The sequence below is a fragment of the Scyliorhinus torazame genome, chromosome 4, assembly GCF_047496885.1.
Source record: "Scyliorhinus torazame isolate Kashiwa2021f chromosome 4, sScyTor2.1, whole genome shotgun sequence".
Taxonomy (NCBI): domain Eukaryota; kingdom Metazoa; phylum Chordata; class Chondrichthyes; order Carcharhiniformes; family Scyliorhinidae; genus Scyliorhinus; species Scyliorhinus torazame.
Genome location: NC_092710.1, coordinates 4338655 through 4365961, shown reverse-complemented (window position 1 = coordinate 4365961; position 27307 = coordinate 4338655). Strand labels below are relative to the sequence as shown.

Sequence of the window (27307 nt, the reverse complement as noted above, 5' to 3'; positions counted from 1 at the left end):
GCTGTATACCGATAGAGGCTGGATTCTTTGCTTCGGGGACACCCTGTTTTTTGTAACGATACCGACTCGAAAAGGCGCCTTCGGGTCCTCGGTGTCAGTGTTGGGTAGCAGGTCCGCATCGGGCTCGGTGACCATGGGTTGAATGGCCCGGACATTCCTGCGAGGCCGGCTGGAGCGACGAGAGTTGGCAGGCTGAGCTGATCTGCATAAAGCAGCATAGTGGCCAAATCTGCCACATCTCGGGCATGGTCGGGATTTGGCAGGACGTTGCCGCTTTAAGTGGGCGGAGCCACAGTTGCTGCACGTTGTAGCATCAGTACGTTCGCTGCACCACTGCGCATGCGCGCTGCGGCCGTACGTGGTGCGCGCCTGCGCAGTACGTTCGTCGACGTCGCCGTCCCCTCGTTCGGTGCGGACAAGCGCGGGAGCCCGCGAAAAGCGCGCAAAATGGCCGCCCTCATCCAGGCTGAGGCCCTGGAGTTGCTCGATTGCTTGGACCCGTCCCGCCTCGTGGGGACCTTGCCGCGCCGTTTCAGCCGCTTGGATGTGGGAATACCGACTCGTGGCGTTTTCGTGTAGCACGCAGGTCTCGATGGCGGTCGCTAGGGTGAGCTGCTTCACCTTGAGGAGCTGCTGGAGTAGGGGGTCCGACTGAACACCAAAAACAATCTGGTCGCGTATCGTGGAGTCGGAGGTGGGCCCGTAATTACAGGACTGCGCAAGGATGTGGAGGTGGGTGAGAAAGGACTGGGAAGGTTCATCCTTACCCTGCAAACGCTGTTGGAATGCATAGCGCTCGAAACTTTCATTCACCTCGATGTCGCAGTGACTGTCAAACTTGAGGAGGACCGTCTTGAATTTTGATTTATCTTCACCATCCGCAAAGGTGAGAGAATTGAAAATGTGGATGGCATGTTCCCCGGCCGTAGATAGGAAGAGAGCGATCTTCCTGGTGTCCGAGGCATCCTCCCGGTCCTTCAAGGTAGAGCTGGAAGCGTTGTTTGACTATCTTCCAGTTGCCCCCTAGGTTACCGGCGATGCGGAGCGGCGGCGGCGGGCGGACGCTGTCCATTTTGCAGGATGGCTGTATGCTGGTGGAAGGCAGATCACTTGCAGGTAGGTCTAAGAAGTTCTAACATCCCTCAACTCCTGGTACCATGTTGTGTTGGGTGCTCTGGATCCGTGGAACACTTACAGGTCACCAACACTTAAAATAGAACAACACTATTTTATTAAGCTAGAAACTGTTGAACATACTTTCACTGTGGGTTAACACGATGTTAGATTGAACTAAAGACTGATGCCTTGTCCTAACCAGTCTATCCACTCAGCACATGGTGAGGATCTGTGCTGTAAGCTGTGAGCTCTGTCCTTGTAGGAGGCTGCATCCCGAATGAGCGGGAAAACTGATGTCCCCTGTCTTTATAGTGAGTGTGCTCTAACTGGTGATTGGCTGCGGTGTTGTGTGTGTTGATTGGGAGTCTCGGATGGGGGTGGGTGGGGGGAGGTGTTGGGTGACTGAAAATAGGAGTCAATCCTAAATGAGATACATCTCTCCACATGAGGTGGGGGGGGTAGATGTTTGTAAACTCTTTCCGTAAACGGGAATGGGCACCAGGTCGATTGTTTATTTAAAATATCGGATTGATAGATTTTGTTACCCAAAAGGTATTGAGGGAGAGTAGGTGGGTAAATGGAGTGAGGTCACAGATCAGACAGACGGGTGGGATAGTCTTAAGGGGCTGAATGGAGCCTCCTCCTATTCCTGTGTAACAGGCTGGAGAAGGGGCGGAATGCGGCCTCCTCCTGTTTCTGTGTAACGGGCTGGAGAAGGGGCTGAATGGGGCCTCCTCCTGTTCCTGTGTAACAGGCTGGAGAAGGGGCTGAATGGGGCCTCCTCCTGTTCCTGTGTAACAGGCTGGAGAAGGGGATGAATGGGGCCTCCTCCTGTTCCTGTGCAACAGGCTGGAGAAGGGGCTGAATGGGGCCTCCTCCTGTTCCTGTGTAACAGGCTGGAGAAGGGGCTGAATGGGGCCTCCTCCTGTTCCTGCGTAACAGGCTGGAGAAGGGGCTGAATGGGGCCTCCTCCTGTTCCTGTGTAACGGGCTGGAGAAGGGGCTGAATGGGGCCTCCTCCTGTTCCTGTGTAACGGGCTGGAGAAGGGGCTGAATGGGGCCTCCTCCTGTTCCTGTGTAACCGGCTGGAGAAGGGGCTGAATGGGGCCTCCTCCTGTTCCTGTGTAACAGACTGGAGAAGGGGCTGAATGGGGCCTCCTCCTGTTCCTGTGTAACGGGCTGGAGAAGGGGCTGAATGGGGCCTCCTCCTGTTCCTGTGTAACAGACTGGAGAAGGGGCTGAATGGGGCCTCCTCCTGTTCCTGTGTAACAGGCTGGAGAAGGGGCTGAATGGGGCCTCCTCCTGTTCCTGTGTAACTGGCTGGAAAAGGGGCTGAATGGGGCCTCCTCCTGTTCCTGTGTAACAGGCTGGAGAAGGGGCTGAATGGGGCCTCCTCCTGTTCCTGTGTAACAGGCTGGAGAAGGGGCTGAATGGGCCCTCCTCCTGTTCCTGGGTAACAGGCTGGAGAAGGGGCTGAATGGGGCCTCCTCCTGTTCCTGTGTAACGGGCTGGAGAAGGGGCTGAATGGGGCCTCCTCCTGTTCCTGTGTAACAGGCTGGAGAAGGGGCTGAATGGGGCCTCCTCCTAATCCCGTATAACAGGCTGGAGAAGGGGCTGAATGGGACCTCCTCCTGTTCCTGTGTAACGGGCTGGAGAAGGGGCTGAATGGGGCCTCCTCCTGTTCCTGTGTAACGGGCTGGAGGAGGGGCTGAATGGGGCCTCCTCCTAATCCCGTGTAACAGGCTGGAGAAGGGGCTGAATGGGGCCTCCTCCTGTTCCTGTGTAACGGGCTGGAGAAGGGGCTGAATGGGGCCTCCTCCTGTTCCTGGGTAACAGGCTGGAGAAGGGGCTGAATGGGGCCTATAGCTTTCTGGCCTTGAATCTCGCAGGGGCTCGGGTGGACGCGGAGAAGGCGACAGCACCAACCTTCGCGGTAAAAGAGCTGGGAAGCTGACTGGAGAGACTGTGTCCTCTTCAAGAGTTCCTTGAAGACCTCGTGCACACAACCGTTCTCTCGGGTGTAGAACAGTGCCCTCTCCAGATCGTGTTGCGTCTTGTTCCTGGCCCCTGTATCGGGAAACAAAGAAAGCAAACCAAACGTCGAAAATGATCGCCAGCAGACAAGGAAGCAATCCCTTTCTCCCAAGAGGAATAAAAAATCAGAAGTTTGACTCTGAGAATGAATTTGTTTTTTAACTTGTCCGTGTGACATGGGCCAACATTTATTGCCCATCCCTGAGTGCTTTCGAGAATCAACCACATTGCGGTGGGTCTGGAGTCACGTGTAGGCCCGACCGTGTAAGGTCGGCACATTATGTTCCGGAAAGGACATTCGTGAACCAGACGGATTTTTTACGATATCCGCCGATGGGCTTTTTACGTCGGTTAGTCGCAAGAATTTTGTCGGACAAAGGTGCAGAAGTGAGAGCAGTAGAGAGCGACTCTTAGTTTATGGAGCTGCGGGCCGGGCGTGCCCGGGAAAAAGCGAACCGTTTGGTTGAGGCGAGGGAGGGACGGACGACGCACGCGGGGATGAGGACGGGCAGGGTCTGGCCCCGTCGGCTCGGTGGTCGATGGCCCCGGGCGGTGGTCGATGGCCCCGGGCGGCGGACCCGATCCAGGCGGCGGCTGGCCGCGTGGAAACGGGACTGGCAGCCCCAGGGACAGGCGATCCGGAGGATCGTGGAGCGGGCGGGCTAGCAGGAGGAACAGTCCGCCTCGACGGCAGCGGAGGCGGGACTGATGCGAGACCAGCAGGAGCGACGGCTGGAGGAAGTGGGGGACCTGGAGAACCGTTCCCGGGGGCAGAACATCCGGGATCGTGGGCCCGCCGGAGGGGAGCGAAGGAACGGGTGCTGGTTGGGAAATGGTGGAGAAGACTGGGGGAGGCGCGTTTGATCGGCTGTTGGAGGTGGATCGGGCCTACAGGGCGCTGATGAGCAAACCCCAGGGAGGGTGAGCTGCCGAGGGCGATGGTGGTGCGATTGCATCGGTTCCTGGACAAGGAACCCATCATGAGGTGGGCCAGGCAGACGAGGCGATGTACGTTGGAGGATATCGAGATTCGGGTGTACCAAGTCCTGGGGGCAGAGCTGGCGAAGAGGAGGGCGAGCTTCAACAGCGTCAAGTCGGCCCTGTGCATCAGGGCGTAAAGTTCGGACTACTGTACCCGGCTGGCCTATGGGTGACCCCCGGGGGCCGGGAGCTGTACATTGGCTCGGCGGAGGAGGCAGCGGACTTTCGGAAGGAGAATGGGCTGGCAGGGGGAGGAGGACCTTGATTGAGGAGATCTGAACGATGTGGTCAAAAAGTTGGGTTTGTGCTGTTTGGATTTCTTTCGGTGTTCCCGTTTTCCCGGTTCTGTTTGGGGTTAGGCCGGTATACTGTGCGTTGCTAAGGGAGGAGGGGTGGGTCTCTGTACACAGAGCGTTGCTAAGGGGAGGAGGGGTGGGTCTCTGTACACAGAGCGTTGCTAAGGGGAGGAGGGGTGGGTCTCTGTACACAGAGCGTTGCTAAGGGGAGGAGGGGTGGGTCTCTGTACACAGAGCGTTGCTAAGGGGGGAGGGGTGGGTCTCTGTACACAGAGCGTTGCTAAGGGGAGGAGGGGTGGGTCTCTGTACACAGAGCGTTGCTAAGGGGAGGAGGGGTGGGTCTCTGTACACAGAGCGTTGCTAAGGGGAGGAGGGGTGGGTCTCTGTACACAGAGCGTTGCTAAGGGAAGAGGGGTGGGTCTCTGTACACAGAGCGTTGCTAAGGGAGGAGGGGTGGGTCTCTGTGTTCGGGCATTGGGAGGGATTGTTTGCACTAAGGTTCGAGTTGGGGGGGGCGGAGGGGGATCAGTCGGGGGTAGGATGCTAGGCGCCATGGGGCGGGGTCTGCCAGGCTAGCTGGGCGGGGGCTAGTTCAGGGAAGCAAAGTGGGGGGTGAGCTGAAGGTCTGTGGCTGTGGGGGGAGTGGTGGAGGGGGAGTGGGGGGGGAGCGGTGGGGGTGGGTAGGGTGGGGGACAGTACTGCTGACAGGGAGGGGACTTTCAAGGTGGAGGAGGAGGCGGGCTGATGACGGTAGTTGCCCGAGGGAGGGCCAGGGGAGGTGCGGGGCACGGGCCGCAGACTGGCCTAGGAGAGGGTATGGCTGATCGGCAGCGGAGTGCGGGGGGGGGGGGGGGGGGACCAGGCCGGTCACGTGGAACATTCGGGGACTGGAAGGAGCTGCGGGGGATTCATGGAGCGCATCAGGGGGAGGGTCAGTCCGGGGGTGGAATGGGGGGCACTGAAGGCGGTTATTTGGAGGGGGGGCGTGGGGGGGGAATTCATCTCAATTCGGGCCCACGAGGAGAAGGCTGAGCGGGCGGAGTTGGACACACCGACGGGCGAAGTACAGGAGGGTCAGCGGAGCCTCCGGGATGACGGGCTTTCGAAGGAGCGTCAGAGACTGCAGCTGGAATTTGGGCTCCCGTCCACAGGCGAGGCAGTGGGACAGCTGAGGGGGGGGGTGAGGGGGGGGGGGGGGGTGTATGAATACGGGGAGGAAGCCAGCAGGATGCTGGCCCACCAGCCGAGGAAGCAGGAGGGGAGCTGGAGTTCCCGAGGATACGTGAGGAGTCGGTTGAGGGTTTGGGAGCCCCAATCGGGCTTGGGGAGGTTATAGATGGGTTGGGGGGGGGGGGGGGGGGGGGGGGGGGGGTGGATGCAGTCGGGGAAAGGCTCGGGACCAGACTGCTAGCCGGTTGAGTTCTAGAAAATGTTTTCCGGGCCGCTTCTGGTAAAGGCTTTTAATGAGTGAAAGGAGCTGGGAGAGCTCCCCCCCCCCCCCCAACGTTATCACAGGCATCGATTGCCCTTATTTTTATGTACCATTCAATGACCACGAGACGAGAATGGTGACAACCGAGGCTTTATTGCACAAGATGTTGTGGCTCCCGCAGCTGGACACAGAACGGGAGCAGCGCAGGAGAGCGTACACTTTTATACGCCGCCTGCTGGGAGGGGCCAGCAGGCTGGGATTTACTGTGCTACCTGTAATACAGGGGCAGTCCCGTAATACGCGTAGTGTGTTACCAGTGGTGTTTACCACAATTCTGAAGCGGAATAAGGATCCGGAGAGCTGTGGGTCATATAGGCCAATCTCCCTTCTAAATGTGTGTTCAGTTCTGGTCACCACACTACCAGAAGGATGTGGAGGCTTTAGAGAGGGTGCAGAAGAGATTTACCAGGATGTTGCCTGGTATGGAGGGCATTAGCTGTGAGGAGCGGTTGAATAAACTCGGTTTGTTCTCACTGGAGGTTGAGGGGCGACCTGATAGAGGTCGACAAAATTATGAGGGGCATATACAGAGTGGATAGTCAGAGGCTTTTCCCAAGGGTAGACGGGTCAATTACTAGGGGGCATAGGTTTAAGGTGCGAGGGGCAAGGTTTAGAGGAGATGTACGAGGCGAGTTTTTTTACACAGAGGGTAGTGGGTGCCTGGAACTTGCTACCGGAGGAGGTGGTGGAAGCAGGGACGATAGTGACGTTTAAGGGGCATCTTGACAAATACATGAATAGGATGGGAATAGAGGGGTACGGATCCAGGAAGTGTAGAAGATTGTAGTTTCGTCGGGCAGCATGGTCGGCACGGGCTTGGAGGGCCGAAGGGCCTGTTCCTGTGCTGTACTCTTCTTTGTTCTTGGTTCTTGGGAAATTGCAGGCAAAGATCTTGGCCCCATGTATGGAGGATTGTTATCATAGAAGTAATAGAATTTACAGTGCAGTCGGAGGCCGTTCGGCCCATCGAGTCTGCACCGGCTCTTGGAAAGAGCACCCCACCCAAGGTCAACACTTCCACCCTATCCCCATAACCCAGTAACCCCACCCAACACTAAGGGAAACTTTGGACACTAAGGGCAATTTGTCATGGCCAATCCACCTAAACCTTAGTGCCCTTAGTGTTGGGTGGGGTTACTGGGTTATGGGGATAGGGTGGAGGTGTGGACCATGGGTCGGGTGCTCTTTCCAAGAGCCGGTGCAGACTCGATGGGCCGAATGGCCTCCTTCTGCACTGTAAATTCTATGATAACCCGCGCATCTTTGGACTGTGGGAGGAAACCGGAGCACCCGGAGGAAACCCACGCACACACGGGGAGGACGCGCAGACTCCGCACAGACAGTGACCCAAGCCGGGAATCGAACCTGGGACCCTGGAGCTGTGAAGCAATTGTGCTAACCACAATGCTATTGTGTTTCGGGGGTAATAGGGAGGGGGGGGGGAGGGAACCAGACAGGATTTGATGAGGGACGACACCTGACGTCCAGCATTAGGCGGCTCCTGAATGTAATAATGATGCCTGCGGAGGGGCGCGAGGTCGAGGTGGTGGTGGCCGTGGGTGCAGAAAAGGCCTTTGATCGGGTGGAGTGGAAGTACTTGTGGGCGGTCCTGGGAAGGTTTGGGTTTGGACAGGGCTTTGTGGATTGGGTCTGGGTGCTATGTCAGGCCCCGGAGGCGAATGTAAGGACAAACCGGGTTTTGTGCCAGGGGATGAGACAGGGGTGCCCACTCTCCCCACTACTGTTTGCCCGGCCAGAGAGCCCTTGGCAGTGGCGCTGTGAGCATTGAACAGGGGATAGTGAGAGGAGGGGGTTGGAACACAGGGTCTTGCTTTGTGCGGACGATTTGCTCCTTTGTATAACAGGCCCGTTGGGCGGGGGGGGATTGCAGGAATTATGGGGATACTGGAGGAATTTGGCAGGTTATAAGTTGAATGCGGGCAAGGGTGAGGTTTTTGCGATCCAGGCACGGGGGCAGGAGAGGAGACTGGGGGAGATGCCGTTCAAAGTGCTGGGCGGGGGTTTTATCTTGGCCCGGAAAGCCCCGAGGGCGAAGAAGGTCCGACTTGAACGGGGGGGCGGGGAGGAGGGGGTGCTTGGCCCTTCCGAACTTTATTAATTACCACCGGGCAGCTAATACATCAATGGTTGGGAAATGGGGTGGTAGGGGAGGGGTCGGCGTGGGAGCGGGTAGAGGCCTTGTCAGGGCACGAGTCCGGAGGCCTTGTTAATGGCCCCAAACCTTCCTCGCCTCCCACAAAGGGGCCTACAGGATAAGCTGATGTCTGAAACAGGAGCTGGGGAGGGTCTCGGAAATATATCAGGGACTGGTGGAGTGGGCAGGGGTTCCAATTGGGGGGGGGGGGGTGAAGAGGAAGTGGGAGGAGGAGCTGGGCGGGAGTTGGAGGCCGGGTTCTGGGAGAAGGCCCGGAGGAGAGTCAGTTCATCCTCGTCGTGTGCCAGCCTCAGCCTGACCCAGTTCACGGTGGTCCACGGGGCTCACGTGACTGTGGCCCGGATGAGCAGGTTTTTTTTGAGGTGGAGGACAGGTGTGGGGCAGGTCCTGCGAATCGGGGGACGCACGTTCAGGGCGTGTCCGAGGCGGAGGGGATTTCGGCAGGGTACTTGCGTGAATCCCGCCCCCCGCCGTGTCCCGAAGTCTCCGCCGCCAGGGATTCGGCGGGGGCGGGGAATCGCGCCGGTCGGCGGGCCCCCCCCCCCCCCCCCCCGGCGATTCTCCGGCCCGCGATGGGCCGAAGTCCCGCTGCTGGAATGCCTGTCCCGCCGGCGTGGATTAAACCACCCTTTGGAACGGCGGGACGAGGCGGCGCGGGCGGGCTCCGGGGTCATGGGGGGGGGGGGGGTGGTGGTGGTGCGCGGGGCGATCTGGCCCCGGAGGGGGGCCCCCCCACGGTGGCCTGGCCCGCGATGGGGGCCCGCCGATCCGCGGGCGGGCCTGTGCCGTGGGGGCACGCTTTTTCTTCCGCCTTCGCCACGGTCTTCACTATGGCGGAGGCGGAAGAGACCCCCTCCCCCTGCGCGGGGGATGGACGTCAACAGCCGCTGACGCTCTCGCGCATGCGCCGCCCGGCAAAGGCCTTTCGGCCCTGGCAGGCGTGGCGCCAAAGGCCTTTCCCGCCAGCCGGAGGAGCGCTACCTTCCGCACCTTTGGGGCGGCCCGACGCCGGAGAGGTTCCCGCCACTCCATCCCGCCGGGACCCATCGCCCCGCCGGGGAGAATCCCGCCCCAGGTTAGTAAAACCAAGATAAGGACTCCCTCAGTACTGACCCTCTGACAGTGCGGCACTCCCTCAGTACTGACCCTCTGACAGTGCAGCACTCCCTCAGTACTGACTCACTGACAGTGCGGCACTCCCTCAGTACTGACCCTCTGACAGTGCAGCACTCCCTCAGTACTGACCCTCTGACAGTGCAGCACTCCCTCAGTACTGACCCTCTAACAGTGCGGCACTCCCTCAGTACTGACCCTCTGACAGTGCGGCACTCCCTCAGTACTGACCCTCTGACAGTGCAGCACTCCCTCAGTACTGACTCTCTGACAGTGCAGCTCTCCCTCAGTAGTGACCCTCTGACAGTGCAGCACTCCCTCAGTACTGACCCTCTAACAGTGCGGCACTCCCTCAGTACTGACCCTCTGACAGTGCAGCACTCCCTCAGTACTGACCCTCTAACAGTGCGGCACTCCCTCAGTACTGACTCTCTGACAGTGCGGCACTCCCTCAGTACTGACCCTCTGACAGTGCAGCACTCCCTCAGTACTGACCCTCTGACAGTGCAGCACTCCCTCAGTACTGACTCTCTGACAGTGCAGCACTCCCTCAGTACTGACCCTCTGACAGTGCGGCACTCCCTCAGTACTGACCCCCTGACAGTGCGGCACTCCCTCAGTACTGACCCCCTGACAGTGCAGCACTCCCTCAGTACTGACCCTCTAACAGTGCAGCACTCCCTCAGTACTGACCCTCTGACAGTGCGGCACTCCCTCAGTACTGACCCTCTGACAGTGCAGCACTCCCTCAGTACTGACTCTCTGACAGTGCGGCACTCCCTCAGTACTGACCCTCTGACAGTGCGGCACTCCCTCAGTACTGACCCTCTGACAGTGCAGCGCTCCCTCAGTACTGACTCTCTGACAGTGCAGCACTCCCTCAGTACTGACCCTCTGACAGTGCGGCACTCCCTCAGTACTGACCCTCTGACAGTGCGGCACTCCCTCAGTACTGACCCTCTGACAGTGCAGCACTCTCTCAGTACTGACCCTCTGACAGTGCAGCACTCCCTCAGTACTGACCCTCTGACAGTGCAGCACTCCCTCAGTACTGACCCTCTGACAGTGCAGCACTCCCTCAGTACTGACCCTCTGACAGTGCAGCACTCCCTCAGTACTGACCCTCTGACAGTGCAGCACTCCCTCAGTGCTGACCCTCTGACAGTGCAGCACTCCCTCAGTACTGACCCTCTGACAGTGCAGCACTCCCTCAGTACTGACCCTCTGACAGTGCAGCTCTCCCTCAGTACTGACCCTCTGACAGTGCAGCACTCCCTCAGTACTGACCCTCTGACAGTGCAGCACTCCCTCAGTACTGACCCTCTGACAGTGCAGCACTCCCTCAGTACTGACCCTCTGACAGTGCAGCGCTACCTCAGTACTGACCCTCTGACAGTGCGGCACTCCCTCAGTACTGATCCTCTGACAGTGCAGCACTCCCTCAGTACTGACCCTCTGACAGTGCAGCACTCCCTCAGTACTGACCCTCTGACAGTGCAGCACTCCCTCAGTACTGACCGTCTGACAGCGCGGCACTCCCTCAGTACTGACCCTCTGACAGTGCAGCACTCCCTCAGTACTGACCGTCTGACAGCGCGGCACTCCCTCAGTACTGACCCTCTGACAGTGCGGCACTCCCTCAGTACTGACCCTCTGACAGTGCAGCACTCCCTCAGTACTGACCCTCTGACAGCGCGGCACTCCCTCAGTACTGACCCTCTGACAGTGCAGCACTCCCTCAGTACTGACCCTCTGACAGCGCGGCACTCCCTCAGTACTGACCCTCTGACAGTGCAGCACTCCCTCAGTACTGACCCTCTGACAGCGCGGCACTCCCTCAGTACTGACCCTCTGACAGTGCGGCACCCCCCTCAGTACTGACCCTCTGACAGTGCAGCACTCTCTCAGTACTGACCCTCTGACAGTGCAGCACTCCCTCAGTACTGACCCTCTGACAGTGCAGCACTCCCTCAGTACTGACCCTCTGACAGTGCAGCACTCCCTCAGTACTGACCCTCTGACAGTGCAGCACTCCCTCAGTACTGACCCTCTGACAGTGCAGCACTCCCTCAGTGCTGACCCTCTGACAGTGCAGCACTCCCTCAGTACTGACCCTCTGACAGTGCAGCACTCCCTCAGTACTGACCCTCTGACAGTGCAGCTCTCCCTCAGTACTGACCCTCTGACAGTGCAGCACTCCCTCAGTACTGACCCTCTGACAGTGCAGCACTCCCTCAGTACTGACCCTCTGACAGTGCAGCACTCCCTCAGTACTGACCCTCTGACAGTGCAGCGCTACCTCAGTACTGACCCTCTGACAGTGCGGCACTCCCTCAGTACTGATCCTCTGACAGTGCAGCACTCCCTCAGTACTGACCCTCTGACAGTGCAGCACTCCCTCAGTACTGACCCTCTGACAGTGCAGCACTCCCTCAGTACTGACCGTCTGACAGCGCGGCACTCCCTCAGTACTGACCCTCTGACAGTGCAGCACTCCCTCAGTACTGACCCTCTGACAGCGCGGCACTCCCTCAGTACTGACCCTCTGACAGTGCAGCACTCCCTCAGTACTGACCCTCTGACAGTGCAGCACTCCCTCAGTACTGACCCTCTGACAGCGCGGCACTCCCTCAGTACTGACCCTCTGACAGTGCAGCACTCCCTCAGTACTGACCCTCTGACAGCGCGGCACTCCCTCAGTACTGACCCTCTGACAGTGCAGCACTCCCTCAGTACTGACCCTCTGACAGCGCGGCACTCCCTCAGTACTGACCCTCTGACAGTGCAGCACTCCCTCAGTACTGACCCTCTGACAGCGCAGCACTCCCTCAGTACTGACCCTCTGACAGTGCAGCACTCCCTCAGTACTGACCCTCTGACAGCGCAGCACTCCCTCAGTACTGACCCTCTGACAGTGCAGCACTCCCTCAGTACTGACGCTCTGACAGTGCGGCACTCCCTCAGTACTGACCCTCTGACAGTGCAGCATTCCCTCAGTACTGACCCTCTGACAGTGCAGCACTCCCTCAGTACTGACCCTCTGACAGTGCGGCACTCCCTCAGTACTGACCCTCTGACAGTGCGGCGCTCCCTCAGTACTGACCCTCTGACAGTGCGGCGCTCCCTCAGTACTGACCCTCTGACAGTGCGGCACTCCCTCAGTACTGACCCTCTGACAGTGCAGCGCTCCCTCAGTACTGACCCTCTGACAGTGCAGCACTCCCTCAGTACTGACCCTCTGACAGTGCAGCTCTCCCTCAGTACTGACCCTCTGACAGTGCAGCACTCCCTCAGTACTGACCCTCTGACAGTGCAGCACTCCCTCAGTACTGACCCTCTGACAGTGCAGCACTCCCTCAGTACTGACCGTCTGACAGCGCGGCACTCCCTCAGTACTGACCCTCTGACAGTGCAGCACTCCCTCAGTACTGACCGTCTGACAGCGCGGCACTCCCTCAGTACTGACCCTCTGACAGTGCAGCACTCCCTCAGTACTGACCCTCTGACAGTGCAGCACTCCCTCAGTACTGACCCTCTGACAGCGCGGCACTCCCTCAGTACTGACCCTCTGACAGTGCAGCACTCCCTCAGTACTGACCCTCTGACAGTGCGGCACTCCCTCAGTACTGACCCTCTGACAGTGCAGCACTCCCTCAGTACTGACCCTCTGACAGCGCGGCACTCCCTCAGTACTGACCCTCTGACAGTGCAGCACTCCCTCAGTACTGACCCTCTGACAGTGCAGCACTCCCTCAGTACTGACCCTCTGACAGTGCAGCTCTCCCTCAGTACTGACCCTCTGACAGTGCAGCACTCCCTCAGTACTGACCCTCTGACAGTGCAGCACTCCCTCAGTACTGACCCTCTGACAGTGCGGCACTCCCTCAGTACTGACCCTCTGACAGTGCAGCACTCCCTCAGTACTGACGCTCTGACAGTGCGGCACTCCCTCAGTACTGACCCGCTGACAGTGCAGCATTCCCTCAGTACTGACCCTCTGACAGTGCAGCACTCCCTCAGTACTGACCCTCTGACAGTGCGGCACTCCCTCAGTACTGACCCTCTGACAGTGCAGCACTCCCTCAGTACTGACGCTCTGACAGTGCGGCACTCCCTCAGTACTGACCCTCTGACAGTGCAGCACTCCCTCAGTACTGACCCTCTGACAGTGCAGCACTCCCTCAGTACTGACGCTCTGACAGTGCGGCACTCCCTCAGTACTGACCCTCTGACAGTGCAGCACTCCCTCAGTACTGACCCTCTGACAGTGTGGCACTCCCTCAGTACTGACCCTCTGACAGTGCCACACTCCCTCAGTACTGACCCTCTGACAGTGCAGCACTCCCTCAGTACTGACCCTCTGAAAGTGCAGCATTCCCTCAGTACTGACCCTCTGACAGTGCAGCACTCCCTCAGTACTGACCCTCTGACAGTGCCACACTCCCTCAGTACTGACCCTCTGACAGTGCAGCACTCCCTCAGTACTGACCCTCTGACAGTGCAGCTCTCCCTCAGTACTGACCCTCTGACAGTGCAGCACTCCCTCAGTACTGACCCTCTGACAGTGCAGCACTCCCTCAGTACTGACCCTCTGACAGTGCAGCACTCCCTCAGTACTGACCCTCTGACAGCGCGGCACTCCCTCAGTACTGACCCTCTGACAGTGCAGCACTCCCTCAGTACTGACCCTCTGACAGTGCAGCACTCCCTCAGTACTGACCCTCTGACAGTGCAGCACTCCCTCAGTACTGACCCTCTGACAGCGCGGCACTCCCTCAGTACTGACCCTCTGACAGTGCAGCACTCCCTCAGTACTGACCCTCTGACAGTGCAGCACTCCCTCAGTACTGACCCTCTGACAGTGCAGCTCTCCCTCAGTACTGACCCTCTGACAGTGCAGCACTCCCTCAGTACTGACCCTCTGACAGTGCAGCACTCCCTCAGTACTGACCCTCTGACAGTGCAGCACTCCCTCAGTACTGACCCTCTGACAGCGCGGCACTCCCTCAGTACTGACCCTCTGACAGTGCAGCACTCCCTCAGTACTGACCCTCTGACAGTGCAGCACTCCCTCAGTACTGACCCTCTGACAGTGCGGCACTCCCTCAGTACTGAACCTCCGACAGTGCAGCACTCCCTCAGTACTGACCCTCTGACAGTGCGGCACTCCCTCAGTGCTGACCCTCTGACAGTGCAGCACTCCCTCAGTACTGACACTCTGACAGTGCGGCACTCCCTCAGTACTGACCCTCTGACAGTGCGGCACTCCCTCAGTACTGACACTCTGACAGTGCGGCACTCCCTCAGTGCTGACCCTCTGACAGTGCTGCACTCCCTCAGTACTGACCCTCTGACAGTGCGGCACTCCCTCAGTGCTGGCCCTCTGACACCCTCTGACAGTGCGGCACTCCCTCAGTGCTGACCCTCTGACAGTGCAGCTCTCCCTCAGTACTGACCCTCTGACAGTGCAGCACTCCCTCAGTACTGACCCTCTGACAGTGCGGCACTCCCTCAGTACTGACCCTCTGACAGTGCGGCACTCCCTCAGTACTGACCCTCTAACAGTGCGGCACTCCCTCAGTACTGACCCTCTGACAGTGCGGCACTCCCTCAGTACTGACTCTCTGACAGTGCAGCACTCCCTCTGTACTGACCCTCTGACAGTGCGGCACTCCCTCAGTACTGAACCTCCGACAGTGCAGCACTCCCTCAGTACTGACCCTCTGACAGTGCGGCACTCCCTCAGTGCTGACCCTCTGACAGTGCAGCACTCCCTCAGTACTGACCCTCTGACAGTGCGGCACTCCCTTAGTGCTGACCATCTGAGAGTGCAGCTCTCCCTCAGTACTGACCCTCTGACAGTGCAGCACTCCCTCAGTACTGACCCTCTGACAGTGCGGCACTCCCTCAGTACTGACCCTCTGACAGTGCGGCACTCCCTCAGTACTGACCCTCTAACAGTGCGGCACTCCCTCAGTACTGACCCTCTGACAGTGCGGCACTCCCTCAGTACTGACCCTCTGACAGTGCAGCACTCCCTCAGTACTGACCCTCTGACAGTTCAGCACTCCCTCAGTACTGACCCTCTGACAGTGCGGCACTCCCTCAGTACTGACCCTCTGACAGTGCGGCACTCCCTCAGTGCTGACCCTCTGACAGTGCAGCTCTCCCTCAGTACTGACCCTCTGACAGTGCAGCACTCCCTCAGTACTGACCCTCTGACAGTGCAGCACTCGCTCAGTACTGACCCTCTGACAGTGCGGCACTCCCTCAGTACTGACGCTCTGACAGTGCAGCACTCCCTCAGTACTGACCCTCTGACAGTGCAGCACTCGCTCAGTACTGACCCTCTGACAGTGCGGCACTCCCTCAGTACTGACCCTCTGACAGTGCAGCACTCCCTCAGTACTGACCCTCTGACAGTGCAGCACTCGCTCAGTACTGACCCTCTGACAGTGCGGCACTCCCTCAGTACTGACCCTCTGACAGTGCAGCACTCCCTCAGTACTGACCCTCTGACAGTGCAGCACTCCCTCAGTACTGACCCTCTGACAGTGCAGCACTCGCTCAGTACTGACCCTCTGACAGTGCAGCACTTCCTCAGTACTGACCCTCTGACAGTGCAGCACTCCCTCAGTACTGACCCTCTGACAGTGCAGCACTCCCTCAGTACTGACCCTCTGACAGTGCGGCACTCCCTCAGTGCTGACCCTCTGACAGTGCAGCTCCCCCTCAGTACTGACCCTCTGACAGTGCAGCTCCCCCTCAGTACTGACCCTCTGACAGTGCAGCTCCCCCTCAGTGCTGACCCTCTGACAGTGCAGCTCTGCCTCAGTACTGACCCTCTGACAGTGCGGCACTCCCTCAGTACTGACCCTCTGACAGTGCGGCACTCCCTCAGTACTGACCCTCTAACAGTGCGGCACTCCCTCAGTACTGACCCTCTGACAGTGCTGCACTCCCTCAGTACTGACCCTCTGACAGTGCGGCACTCCCTCAGTACTGACCCTCTGACAGTGCGGCACTCCCTCAGTACTGACCCTCTAACAGTGCGGCACTCCCTCAGTACTGACCCTCTGACAGTGCAGCACTCCCTCAGTACTGACCCTCTGACAGTGCAGCAATTCCTCTGTACTGACCCTCTGACAGTGCAGCACTCCCTCTGTAAAGACCCTCTGACAGTGCAGCACTCCCTCTGTAAAGACCCTCTGACAGTGCGGCACTCCCTCAGTACTGAACCTCCGACAGTGCAGCACTCCCTCTGTAAAGACCCTCTGACAGTGCGGCACTCCCTCAGTACTGAACCTCCGACAGTGCAGCACTCCCTCAGTACTGACCCTCTGACAGTGCGGCACTCCCTCAGTGCTGACCCTCTGACAGTGCAGCACTCCCTCAGTACTGACCCTCTGACAGTGCGGCACTCCCTCAGTACTGACCCTCTGACAGTGTGGCACTCCCTCAGTACTGACCCTCTGACGGTGCGGCACTCCCTCAGTACTGACCCTCTGACAGTGCGGCACTCCCTCAGTACTGACCCTCTGACAGTGTGGCACTCCCTAAGTACTGACCCTCTGACAGTGCGGCACTCCCTCAGTACTGACCCTCTGACAGTGCGGCACTCCCTCAGTACTGACCCTCTGACAGTGCTGCACCCTCAGTACTGACCCTCTGACAGTGCGGCACTCCCTCAGTACTGACCCTCTGACAGTGCGGCACTCCCACAGTACTGACCCTCTGACAATGCAGCACTCTCTCAGTACTGACCCTCTGACAGAGCAGCACTCTCTCAGTACTGACCCTCTGACAGTGCGGCACTCCCTCAGTACTGACCCTCTGACAGTGCGGCACTCCCACAGTACTGACCCTCTGACAATGCAGCACTCTCTCAGTACTGACCCTCTGACAGAGCAGCACTCCCTCAGTACTGACCCTCTGATAGTGCAGCACTCCCTCAGTACTGACCGTTTGACAGTGCAGCCCTCCCTCAGTACTAACCCTCTGACAGTGCGGCACTCCCTCAGTACTGACCCTCTGACAGTGCAGCACTCCCTCAGTACAGACCCTTTGATAGTGCGGCACTCCCTCAGTACTGACCCTCTGACAGTGCGGCACTCCCTCAGTACTGACCCTCTGACAGTGCAGCACTCCCTCAGTACAGACCCTTTGACAGTGCGGCACTCCCTCAGTACTGACCCTCTGACAGTGCGGCGCTCCCTCAGTACTGACCCTCTGACAGTGCGGCACTCCCTCAGACACCTTTTGCCCCCAGAAGCGACCTTACCGAGGAGGAGATGGGTGAGTGCAGCAGCCAGGCTGACCGGTGAGATCATGACGTTCTTGTCCTTGTTGTACTTGGCGATGGTCGTGTAAGCCTTCCACGCAAACCGGGTAAGCGAGCGAGCCAGGGCCTCCAGTTCGTGTTGGTCTGCAATGGCGGTGTCACATTGCGGCCAGGGATCTGTGTGCTGGGCGCACGGGTCCCCGGGGTAGGGGGCACAAGGTTCAGGTCTCACGTTGGGGCGCAATCCTGCCACATTCTCACGTTGTGTCCGTGAAGGGAGCACTTTCAGCTCTTCTGCCCCGGCCTATACCGGGAAGAGGAACAGAGAGAGAGACAGTGACAGCTCGCAGGTCATATTGAAGGACAATCACCTACCCTCGGTCCGCATGTCACAACCACTATAGGGGCATCCCATGAATTTTAGGCCCCAGCCCCCTCTCCACACACTCGGCCTGACCACCCCTTCCCCGTGCTGCCCCGCCCTACAGGCCCAAGGCCTCAGTGTCAACCCACATCCCCTGACCAGAGCTGGAGAGGCCTCTAGTCCCAAACCCAGCTCCAGGCTGCAGGCCAAACTCGCAGCCCTTGTTCATAGCCCCAGCTCTCAGCCTCGGTCCATAGGCCGAACTCTCGGCCCAGGCCCAGCTCTCAAGCCCCTTTACCCGGGCTGAACACAGCCCATGTCCCCAGGCCCAACTGTCAGCCCATGTCCCCAGGCTAAGCACTCAGCTCCTGTCCCCAGGCCCATCTCCCAGGTCCGACCCCAGGCGGAAATCTCAGCCCCCGTCCTCAGGCGGGACTCTCAGCTCCCGTCCTCAGGCCCTGCCCTCCAAAACCTGTACCCTGTCCCCAGGATGAACTCTCAGCCTCTGTCGCTAGGCCCTGCTCCCAGCTGCTGTCCCCAGGCCCGGTCGCCAAACAAACTCTCAGCCCTGTCCCCACGCACAGCTCTCACCCACTATGCCAGGCCTAACTCAAACCCTTGCCAATAGGCCCTTTTCTCAGACCCTGCCCCAAGGCCAAATCCCAGCCCTTTGTCCCCAGCACCAGTCCGCAAGCCCTGGTCTCAGCCCCTGAACCGGGCCCAGATCTCGGCGCCATAATCGTGGCCCCTGATCCAGATTCCCGCCAATGAACCAGACTCCCGGCCCCGATCCAGAATCCGGGATCCTGATCCAGAATCGCGGGCCCTGATCCGGACTCCCGGCTCCTGATCCAGACACCCGCTACTGATCCACAGTCCCGGCTCCTGATCCAGACGCCCACTCCTGATCCAGACTCCCGGAACCTGATCCAAAATCCCGGCCCCTGATCCAGACTCCCGGCTCCTGATCCAGACTCCCGGCCCCTGATCCAGACACACGGCCCCTGAACTAGACTCCCGGCCCCTGATCCAGACTCATGGGTCCTGATCCAGACTCCCGGTCCCTGATCCAGACTCCCGGCCCCGTATCCAGACACTCGGCTCCTGATCCAGACACCCGGCTCCTGATCCGGACTCCCAGCTCCTGATCCAGACTCCGGGTCACTGATCCTGACTCCAGCCACTGTTCCAGGCTCCCGGCCCCTGATCCAGATTCCGGGTCACTGATCCAGACTCCAGTCCCTGATCCAGACCCCCGGCCCTGAACCAGACTCCCCGATCCTGATCCAGACTCCCGACCCCTGATCCAGACTCCCGGCTCCTGATCCAGACCCGACCCCTGATCCAGGCTCCCGGCCCCTGATCCAGACTCCCAGCCCCTGATCCAGACTCCCGGCTCCTGATCCAGACTCTCAGCCCCTGATCCAGATTCCCAGCTCCTGATCAAGACTCTGGACCCTTGACACAGACTATCGGCCCCTGATCCAGACTCCTGCCCCAGATCCAGACTCCCAGCCCCTGATCCAGACTCCCGGCTCCTGATCCAGACTCCCGGCTCCTGATCCAGACTCCCGGATCCTGATCCAGACTCCCGGCTCCTGATCCAGACACCCGGCCCCTGATCCAGACTCCCGGCCCCTGATCCAGACTCCCGGCCCCTGATGCAGACTCTGGACCCTTGACACAGACTCCCGGTTCCTGATCCAGACTCCTGCCCCTGATCCAGACTCCCGGCCCCTGATCCAGACTCTGTATACCTGATACAGACTCCAGACCCCTGATCCAGACTCCCAGCCCCTGATCCAGACTCCTGGCCCCTGATCCAGACTCTGGACCCTTGACCCAGACTCCGGCCCCTGATCCTGACTCCTGCCCCTGATCCAGACTCCCGGCCCCTGATCCAGACGCCAGACCCCTGATCCAGACTCCAGGCCCCGATCCAGACTCCAGACCCCTGATCCAGACTCCCGGCCCCTGATCCAGACTCTGGACCCCTGATCCGGACTCCAGACCCCTGATTCAGACTCCCGGCCCTGATCCAGACATCAGGCCCCTGATCCAGACTCCCGGCCCCTGATCCATACTCCCAGCCCCAGATCCAGACTCCAGACCCCTGATCCAGACTACCGGCTCCTGATCCAGACTCCCGGCCCCTGATACAGACTCCCGGCCCCTAATCCAGACTCCAGCCCCTGATCCAAACTCCAGCCACTGTTCCCGGCTCCCGGCCCCTGATCCAGATTCCGGGTCACTGATCCAGATTCCAGTCCCTGATCCAGACTCACGGCCCCTGATCCAGACACCCGGCCCTGATCCAGACTCCCCGCCCCGGATACATAATCCCGGCTCCTGATCCAGACTCCCGACCCCTGATCCAGACTCCCGGCTCCTGATCCAGACTCCCGACCCCTGATCCAGACTCCCGGCTCCTGATCCAGACTCCCAGCCCCTGATCCAGACTCCCGGCTCATGATCCAGACTCCCGACCCCTGATCCAGACCCCCGGCTCATGATCCAGACACCCGGCCCCTGATCGAGACTCCCAGCCCCTGATCCATACTCCTGGCTGCTGATCCAGACTCTTGGCCCCTGATCCAGACTCTGGACACTTGACACAGACTACCGGACACTGATCGAGACTCCCGACCCCTTATCCAGACTCCCGGCTCCTGATCCAGACTCCCGACCCCTGATCCAGACTCCCGACCCCTGATCCAGACTCCCGGCCCCTGATCCAGACTCCCGGCCCCTGATCCAGATTCCCAGCCCCTGATCCAGACTCCCGGCTCCTGATCCAGTCTCCAGACCCCTGATCCAGATCCCCGGCTCTTGATCCAGACACCCGGCCCCTGATCCAGACTCCCGGCCCCTGATCTAACTCTGGACCCTTGACACAGACTCCCGGCCCCTGATCCAAATTCCTGCCCCTGAACCAGACTCCCGGTTCCTGATCCAGACTCCCGGCTCCTGATCCAGACTCCAGACCCCTGATCCAGACCCCCGGCTCCTGAACCGACTCCCGACCGCTGATCCAGACTCTGGACCCTTGACACAGACTACGGGCCCCTGATCCAGACTCCTGCCCCTGATCCAGACTCCCAGCCCCTGATCCAGAGTCTGTAAACCTGATCCAGACTCCCGGCTCCTGATCCAGACTCCCGGCCCCTGATCCAGACTCCCAGCCCCTGATCCAGACTCCCGGCTCATGATCCAGACACCCGGCCCCTGATCCAGACTCCCGGCCCCTGATCCAGACTCTGGACCCTTGACACAGACTCCCGGTCACTGATCCAGACACCCGCCCCTTGATCCAAACTCCTGCCCCTGATCCAGACTCCCGGCCCCTGATCCAGACTGTGTATACCTGAACCAGACTCCAGACACCTGATCCAAACCCCCGGCTCCTGATCCAGACTCCTGACCCCTGATCCAGACTCTGGACCCTTGACACAGACTACGGGCCCCTGATCCAGACTCCTGCCCCTGATCCAGACTCCCAGCCCCAGATCCAGACTCTGTATACCTGATCCAGACTCACGGCTCCTGATCCAGACTCCCGACCCCTGATCCAGATCCCCGGCTCTTGATCCAGACACCCGGCCCCTGATCCAGACTCTCGGCCCCTGATCCAGACTCTCGGCCCCTGATCCAGACTCCGGGTCACTGATCCAAACTCCCGGCCCCTGATCCAGACTTCCACCCATGATCCAGACATCAGGCCCCTGATCCAGACTCCCGGCTCCTGATCCAGACTGCCGACCCCTGATCCAGACCCCCGGCTCTTGATCCAGACACCCGGCCCCCGATCCAGGCTCCCGGCTCCTGATCCAGACACCCGGCCCCTGATCCAGACTCCCAGCCCCTGATCCAGACGCCCGGCTCCTGATCCAGACTCCCGACCCCTGATCCAGACTCCCAGCCCCTGATCCAGACTCCGGACCCCTGATCCAGACTCCCAGCCCCTGATCCAGACTCCCGACTCCTGTCCCAGACTCCCGGCTCCATATCCAGACTCCCGACACCTGATCCAGACACCCGGCCCCTGATCCAGATACCCGGCCCCTGATCCAAACACCCGGCCCCTGATCCAGACACCCGGCCCCTGATCCAGACACCCGGCCCCTGATCAAGACTCCGGACCCTTGACACAGACTACCGGCCCCTGATCCAGACTCCTGCCCCTGATCCAGACTCCCGGACCCTGACCCAGACTCTGTATACCTGATCCAGACTCCAGACCCCTGATCCAGACTCCCGGCCCCTGATCCAGACTCCTGGCCCCTGATCCAGACTCCTGGCCCATATCCAGACTCTGGACCCTTGACCAAGACTCCGGCCCCTGATCCAGACCCCTGCCCCTGATCCAGACTCACGGCCCCTGATCCAGACTCTGGACCCATGAGCCAGACTCCAGACCCCTGATCCAGACTCCAGGCCCCTGATACAGGCTCCGGGTCACTGATCCAAACTCCCGGCCCCTGATCCAGACTCCCGGCCCCTGATCCAGACTTCAGGCTCCTTATCCAGATTCCCGGCTCCTGATCCAGACGCCCGGCTCCTGATCCAGACACCCGGCTCCTGATCCAGACTCCCGGCTACTGATCCAGACTCCCGGCTCCTGATCCAGACACACGGTTCCTGATCCAGACTCACGGCTCCTGATCCAGACTCCCGGCTCCTGATCCAGACTCCCGGTTCCTGATCCAGACTCCTGGCTCCTGATCCAGACTCCAGTCTCTCATCCAGACTCTGGACCACTGATCCAGGCTCCAGCCCCTGGTCCAGACTCTGGACCCCTGATCCAGACACCCGGCTCCTGATCCGGACTCCCAGCTCCTGATCCAGACTCCGGGTCACTGATCCAGACTCCAGCCACTGTTCCAGGCTCCGGGCCCCTGATCCATATTCCGGGTCACTTATCCAGACTCCAGTCCCTGATCCAGACCCCCGGCCCTGATCCAGACTCCCGGCTCCTGATCCAGACTCCCGACCCCTGATCCAGACTCCCGGCTCCTGATCCAGACTCCCGACCCTTGATCCAGACTCCCGGCCCCTGATCCATACTCCCAGCCCCTGATCCATACTCCCAGCCCCAGATCCAGACTCCGGACCTCTGATCTAGACTACCGGCTCCTGATCCAGACTCCCGGCTCCTGATCCAGACTCTCAGCCCCTGATCCAGATTCCCAGCTCCTGATCCAGACTCTTGGCCCCTGATCCAGACTCTGGACCCTTGACACAGACTACCGGCCCGTGATCCAGACTCCTGCCCCTTATCCAGACTCCCAGCCCCTGATCCAGACTCTGTATACCTGATCCAGTCTCCCGGCTCCTTATCCAGACTCCAGACCCCTGATCCAGACTCCCGGCCCCTGATCCAGACTCCCAGCCCCTGATCCAGACTCTGGACCCCTGATCCAGACACCCGGCTCCTGATCCGGACTCCCAGCTCCTGATGCAGACTCCCGGTTCCTGATCCAGACTCCCGGATCCTGATCCAGACTCCCGACTCCTGATCCAGACTCCCGAACCCCTGATCCAGACTCCCAGCCCCTGATCCAGACTCCGGACCCCTGATCCAGACTCCCAGCCCCTGATCCAGACTCCCGACTCCTGACCCAGACTCCCGGCTCCTTATCCAGACTCCCGACCCCTGATCCAGACACCCGGCCCCTGATCCAGACACCCGGCCCCTGATCCATACTCGCAGCCCCTGATCCATACTCCCAGCCCCAGATCCAGACTCCGGACCTCTGATCTAGACTACCGGCTCCTGATCCAGACTCCCGGCCCCTTATCCAGACTCTGGACCCCTGATCCAGACTCTAGACCCCCGATACAGACTCCAGGCCCCTGATCCAGACTCCAGGTCACTGATCCAAACTCCCGGCCCCTGATCCAGACTCCCGGCCCATGATCCAGACATCAGGCCCCTGATCCAGACTCCCGGCCACTGATCCATACTCCCAGCCCCTGATCCATACTCCCAGCCCCAGATCCAGACTCCGGACCTCTGATCTAGACTACCGGCTCCTGATCCAGACTTCCGGCTCCTGATCCAGACTCCGGACCCCTGATCCAGACTACCGGCTCCTGACCCAGACTCCCGGCACCTGCTACAGACTCCCGGCCCCTAATCCAGACTCCCGGCCCCAGATCCAGACTCCGGACCCTCTGATCCAGACTACCGGCTCCTCACGCAGACTCCCGGCCCCTGATCCAGACTCCCGGCTCCTGATCCAGACTCCCGACCCCTGATCCAGACTCCCGGCTCCTGATCCAGACACTCGGCCCCTGATCCAGACTCCCGGTTCCTGATCCAGACTCCCGGCTCCTGAACCAGACTCCCAGCCCCTGATCCAGACTCCGGACCTCTGATCCAGACTCCCGACTCCTGACCCAGACTCCCGGCTCCTGATCCAGACTCCCGACCCCTGATCCAGACTACCGGCCCCTGATCCAGACTCCTGCCACTTATCCAGACTCCCAGCCCCTGATCCAGACTCTGTATACCTGATCCAGTCTCCCGGCTCCTGATCCTGACTCCCGACCCCTGATCCAGACTCCCGGCCCCTGATCCAGACTCCCAGCCCCTGATCCAGACTCTGGACCCCTGATCAAGACACCCGGCTCCTGTTCCGGACTCCCAGCTCCTGAATCAGACTCCCGGTTCCTGATCCAGACTCCCGGCTCCTGATCCAGACTCCCAGCCCCTGATCCAGACTCCGGACCCCTGATCCAGACTCCCGACCCCTGACCCAGACTCCCGGCTCCTGATCCAGACTCCCGAACCCTGATCCAGACACCCGGCCCCTGATCCAGACTCCCGGCCCCTAATCCAGACTCCCGTCTCCTGATCCAGACTCCCGACCCCTGATCCAGACTCCCAGCCCCTGATCCAGACTCCGGACCCCTGATCCAGACTCCCAGCCCCTGATCCAGACTCCCGACTCCTGACCCAGACTCCCGGCTCCTTATCCAGACTCCCGACCCCTGATCCAGACACCCGGCCCCTGATCCAGACTCCGGACCCCTGATCCAGACTCCCAGCCCCTGATCCAGACTCCCGACTCCTGACCCAGACTCCCGGCTCCTTATCCAGACTCCCGACCCCTGATCCAGACACCCGGCCCCTGATCCAGACACCCGGCCCCTGATCCATACTCCCAGCCTCTGATCCATACTCCCAGCCCCAGATCCAGACTCCGGACCTCTGATCTAGACTACCGGCTCCTGATCCAGACTCCCGGCCCCTGATCCAGACTCTGGACCCCTGATCCAGACTCTAGACCCCCGATCCAGACTCCAGGCCCCTGATCCAGACTCCAGGTCACTGATCCAAACTCCCGGCCCCTGATCCAGACTCCCGGCCCATGATCCAGACATCAGGCCCCTGATCCAGACTCCCGGCCCCTGATCCATACTCCCAGCCCCTGATCCATACTCCCAGCCCCAGATCCAGACTCCGGACCTCTGATCTAGACTACCGGCTCCTGATCCAGACTTCCGGCTCCTGATCCAGACTCCGGACCCCTGATCCAGACTACCGGCTCCTGACCCAGACTCCCGGCACCTGCTACAGACTCCCGTCCCCTAATCCAGACTCCCGGCCCCAGATCCAGACTCCGGACCCTCTGATCCAGACGACCGGCTCCTCACCCAGACTCCCGGCCCCTGATCCAGACTCCCGGCTCCTGATCCAGACTCCCGGCTCCTGATCCAGACTCCCGGCTCCTGATCCAGACACTCGGCTCCTGATCCAGACTCCCGGTTCCTGATCCAGACTCCCAGCCCCGATCCAGACTCCGGACCCCTGATCCAGACTCCCGACTCCTGACCCAGACTCCCGGCTCCTGATCCTGACTCCCGACCCCTGATCCAGACTACTGGCCCCTGATCCAGACTCCTGCCCCTTATCAAGACTCCCAGCCCCTGATCCAGACTCTGTATACCTGATCCAGTCTCCCGGCTCCTGATCCAGACTCCCGACCCCTGATCCAGACTCCCGGCCCCTGATCCAGACTCTGGACGCCTGATCCAGACACCGGGCTCCTGATCCGGACTCCCAGCTCCTGATCCAGACTCCCGGTTCCTGATCCAGACTCCCGGCTCCTGGTCCAGACTCCAAGCCCCTGATCTAGACTCCGGACCCCTGATCCAGACTCCCGACTCCTGACCCAGACTCCCGGCTCCTGATCCAGACTCCCGACCCCTGATCCAGACACCCAGCCCCTGATCCAGACTCCCGGCCCCTAATCCAGACTCCCGGCTCCTGATCCAGACTCCCGACCCCTGATCCAGACTCCCAGCACCTGATCCAGACTCCGGACCCCTGATCCAGACTCCCAGCCCCTGATCCAGACTCCCGACTCCTGACCCAGACTCCCGGCTCCTTATCCAGACTCCCGACCCCTGATCCAGACACCCGGCCCCTGATCCAGACACCCGGCCCCTGATCCATACTCCCAGCCCCTGATCCATACTCCCAGCCCCAGATCCAGACTCCGGACCTCTGATCTAGACTACCGGCTCCTGATCCAGACTCCCAGCCCCTGATCCAGACTCTGGACCCCTGATCCATACTCTAGACCCCCGATCCAGACTCCAGTCCCCTGATCCATACTCCAGGTCACTGATCCAACCTCCCGGCCCCTGATCCAGACTCCCGGCCCATGATCCAGACATCAGGCCCGTGATCCAGACTCGCGGCCCCTGATCCATACTACCAGCCCCTGATCCATACTCCCAGCCCCAGATCCAGACTCCGGACCTCTGATCTAGACTACCGGCTCCTGATCCAGACCTCCGGACCCCTGATCCAGACTCCGGACCCCTGATCCAGACTACCGGCTCCTGACCCAGACTCCCGGCTCCTGATCCAGACTCCCGACCCCTGATCCAGACACCCGGCCCCTGATCCAGACTCCCGGCCCCTAATCCAGACTCCCGGCTCCTGATCCATACTCCCGACCCCTGATCCAGACTCCCAGCCCCTGATCCAGACTCCGGACCCCTGATCCAGACTCCCAGCCCCTGATCCAGACTCCCGATTCCTGACCCAGACTCCCGGCTCCTTATCCAGACACCCGGCCCCTGATCCAGACACCCGGCCCCTGATCCAGACTCCCAGCCCCTGAACCAGACTCCGGACCCCTGAACCAGACTCCCGACTCCTGACCCAGACTGCCGGCTCCTGATCCAGACTCCCGACCCCGATCCTGACACCCGGCCCCTGATCCAGACTCCCGGCCCCTAATCCAGACTCCCGGCTCCTGATCCAGACTCCCGACCCCTGATCCAGACTCCCAGCTCCTGATCCAGATTCCGGACCCCTGATCCAGACTCCCAGCCCCTGATCCAGACTCCCGACTGCTGACCCAGACTCCCGGCTCCTTATCCAGTCTCCCGACCCCTGATCCAGACACCCGGCCCCTGATCCAGACACCCGGCCCCTG

At 60.4% G+C, this 27307-nt stretch overlaps 1 protein-coding gene across 1 annotated transcript in view; it reads right to left on the bottom strand.

The window, feature by feature from the left end:
- The window catches only part of LOC140410102 (plasma protease C1 inhibitor-like), a 78036-nt gene extending 60235 nt beyond the window's left edge, over positions 1-17801 (bottom strand). The window contains exons 1-2 of the mRNA XM_072498041.1: positions 17489-17801; positions 3042-3182 (exon numbers count right to left, since the gene is read on the bottom strand). Of these exons, the coding sequence (XP_072354142.1) occupies positions 3042-3182; positions 17489-17537 (190 nt within the window). The 5' untranslated portion in view covers positions 17538-17801. The remainder of the gene's footprint in view (positions 1-3041; positions 3183-17488) is intronic.
- Between the last annotated feature and the right edge of the window lie 9506 nt (positions 17802-27307).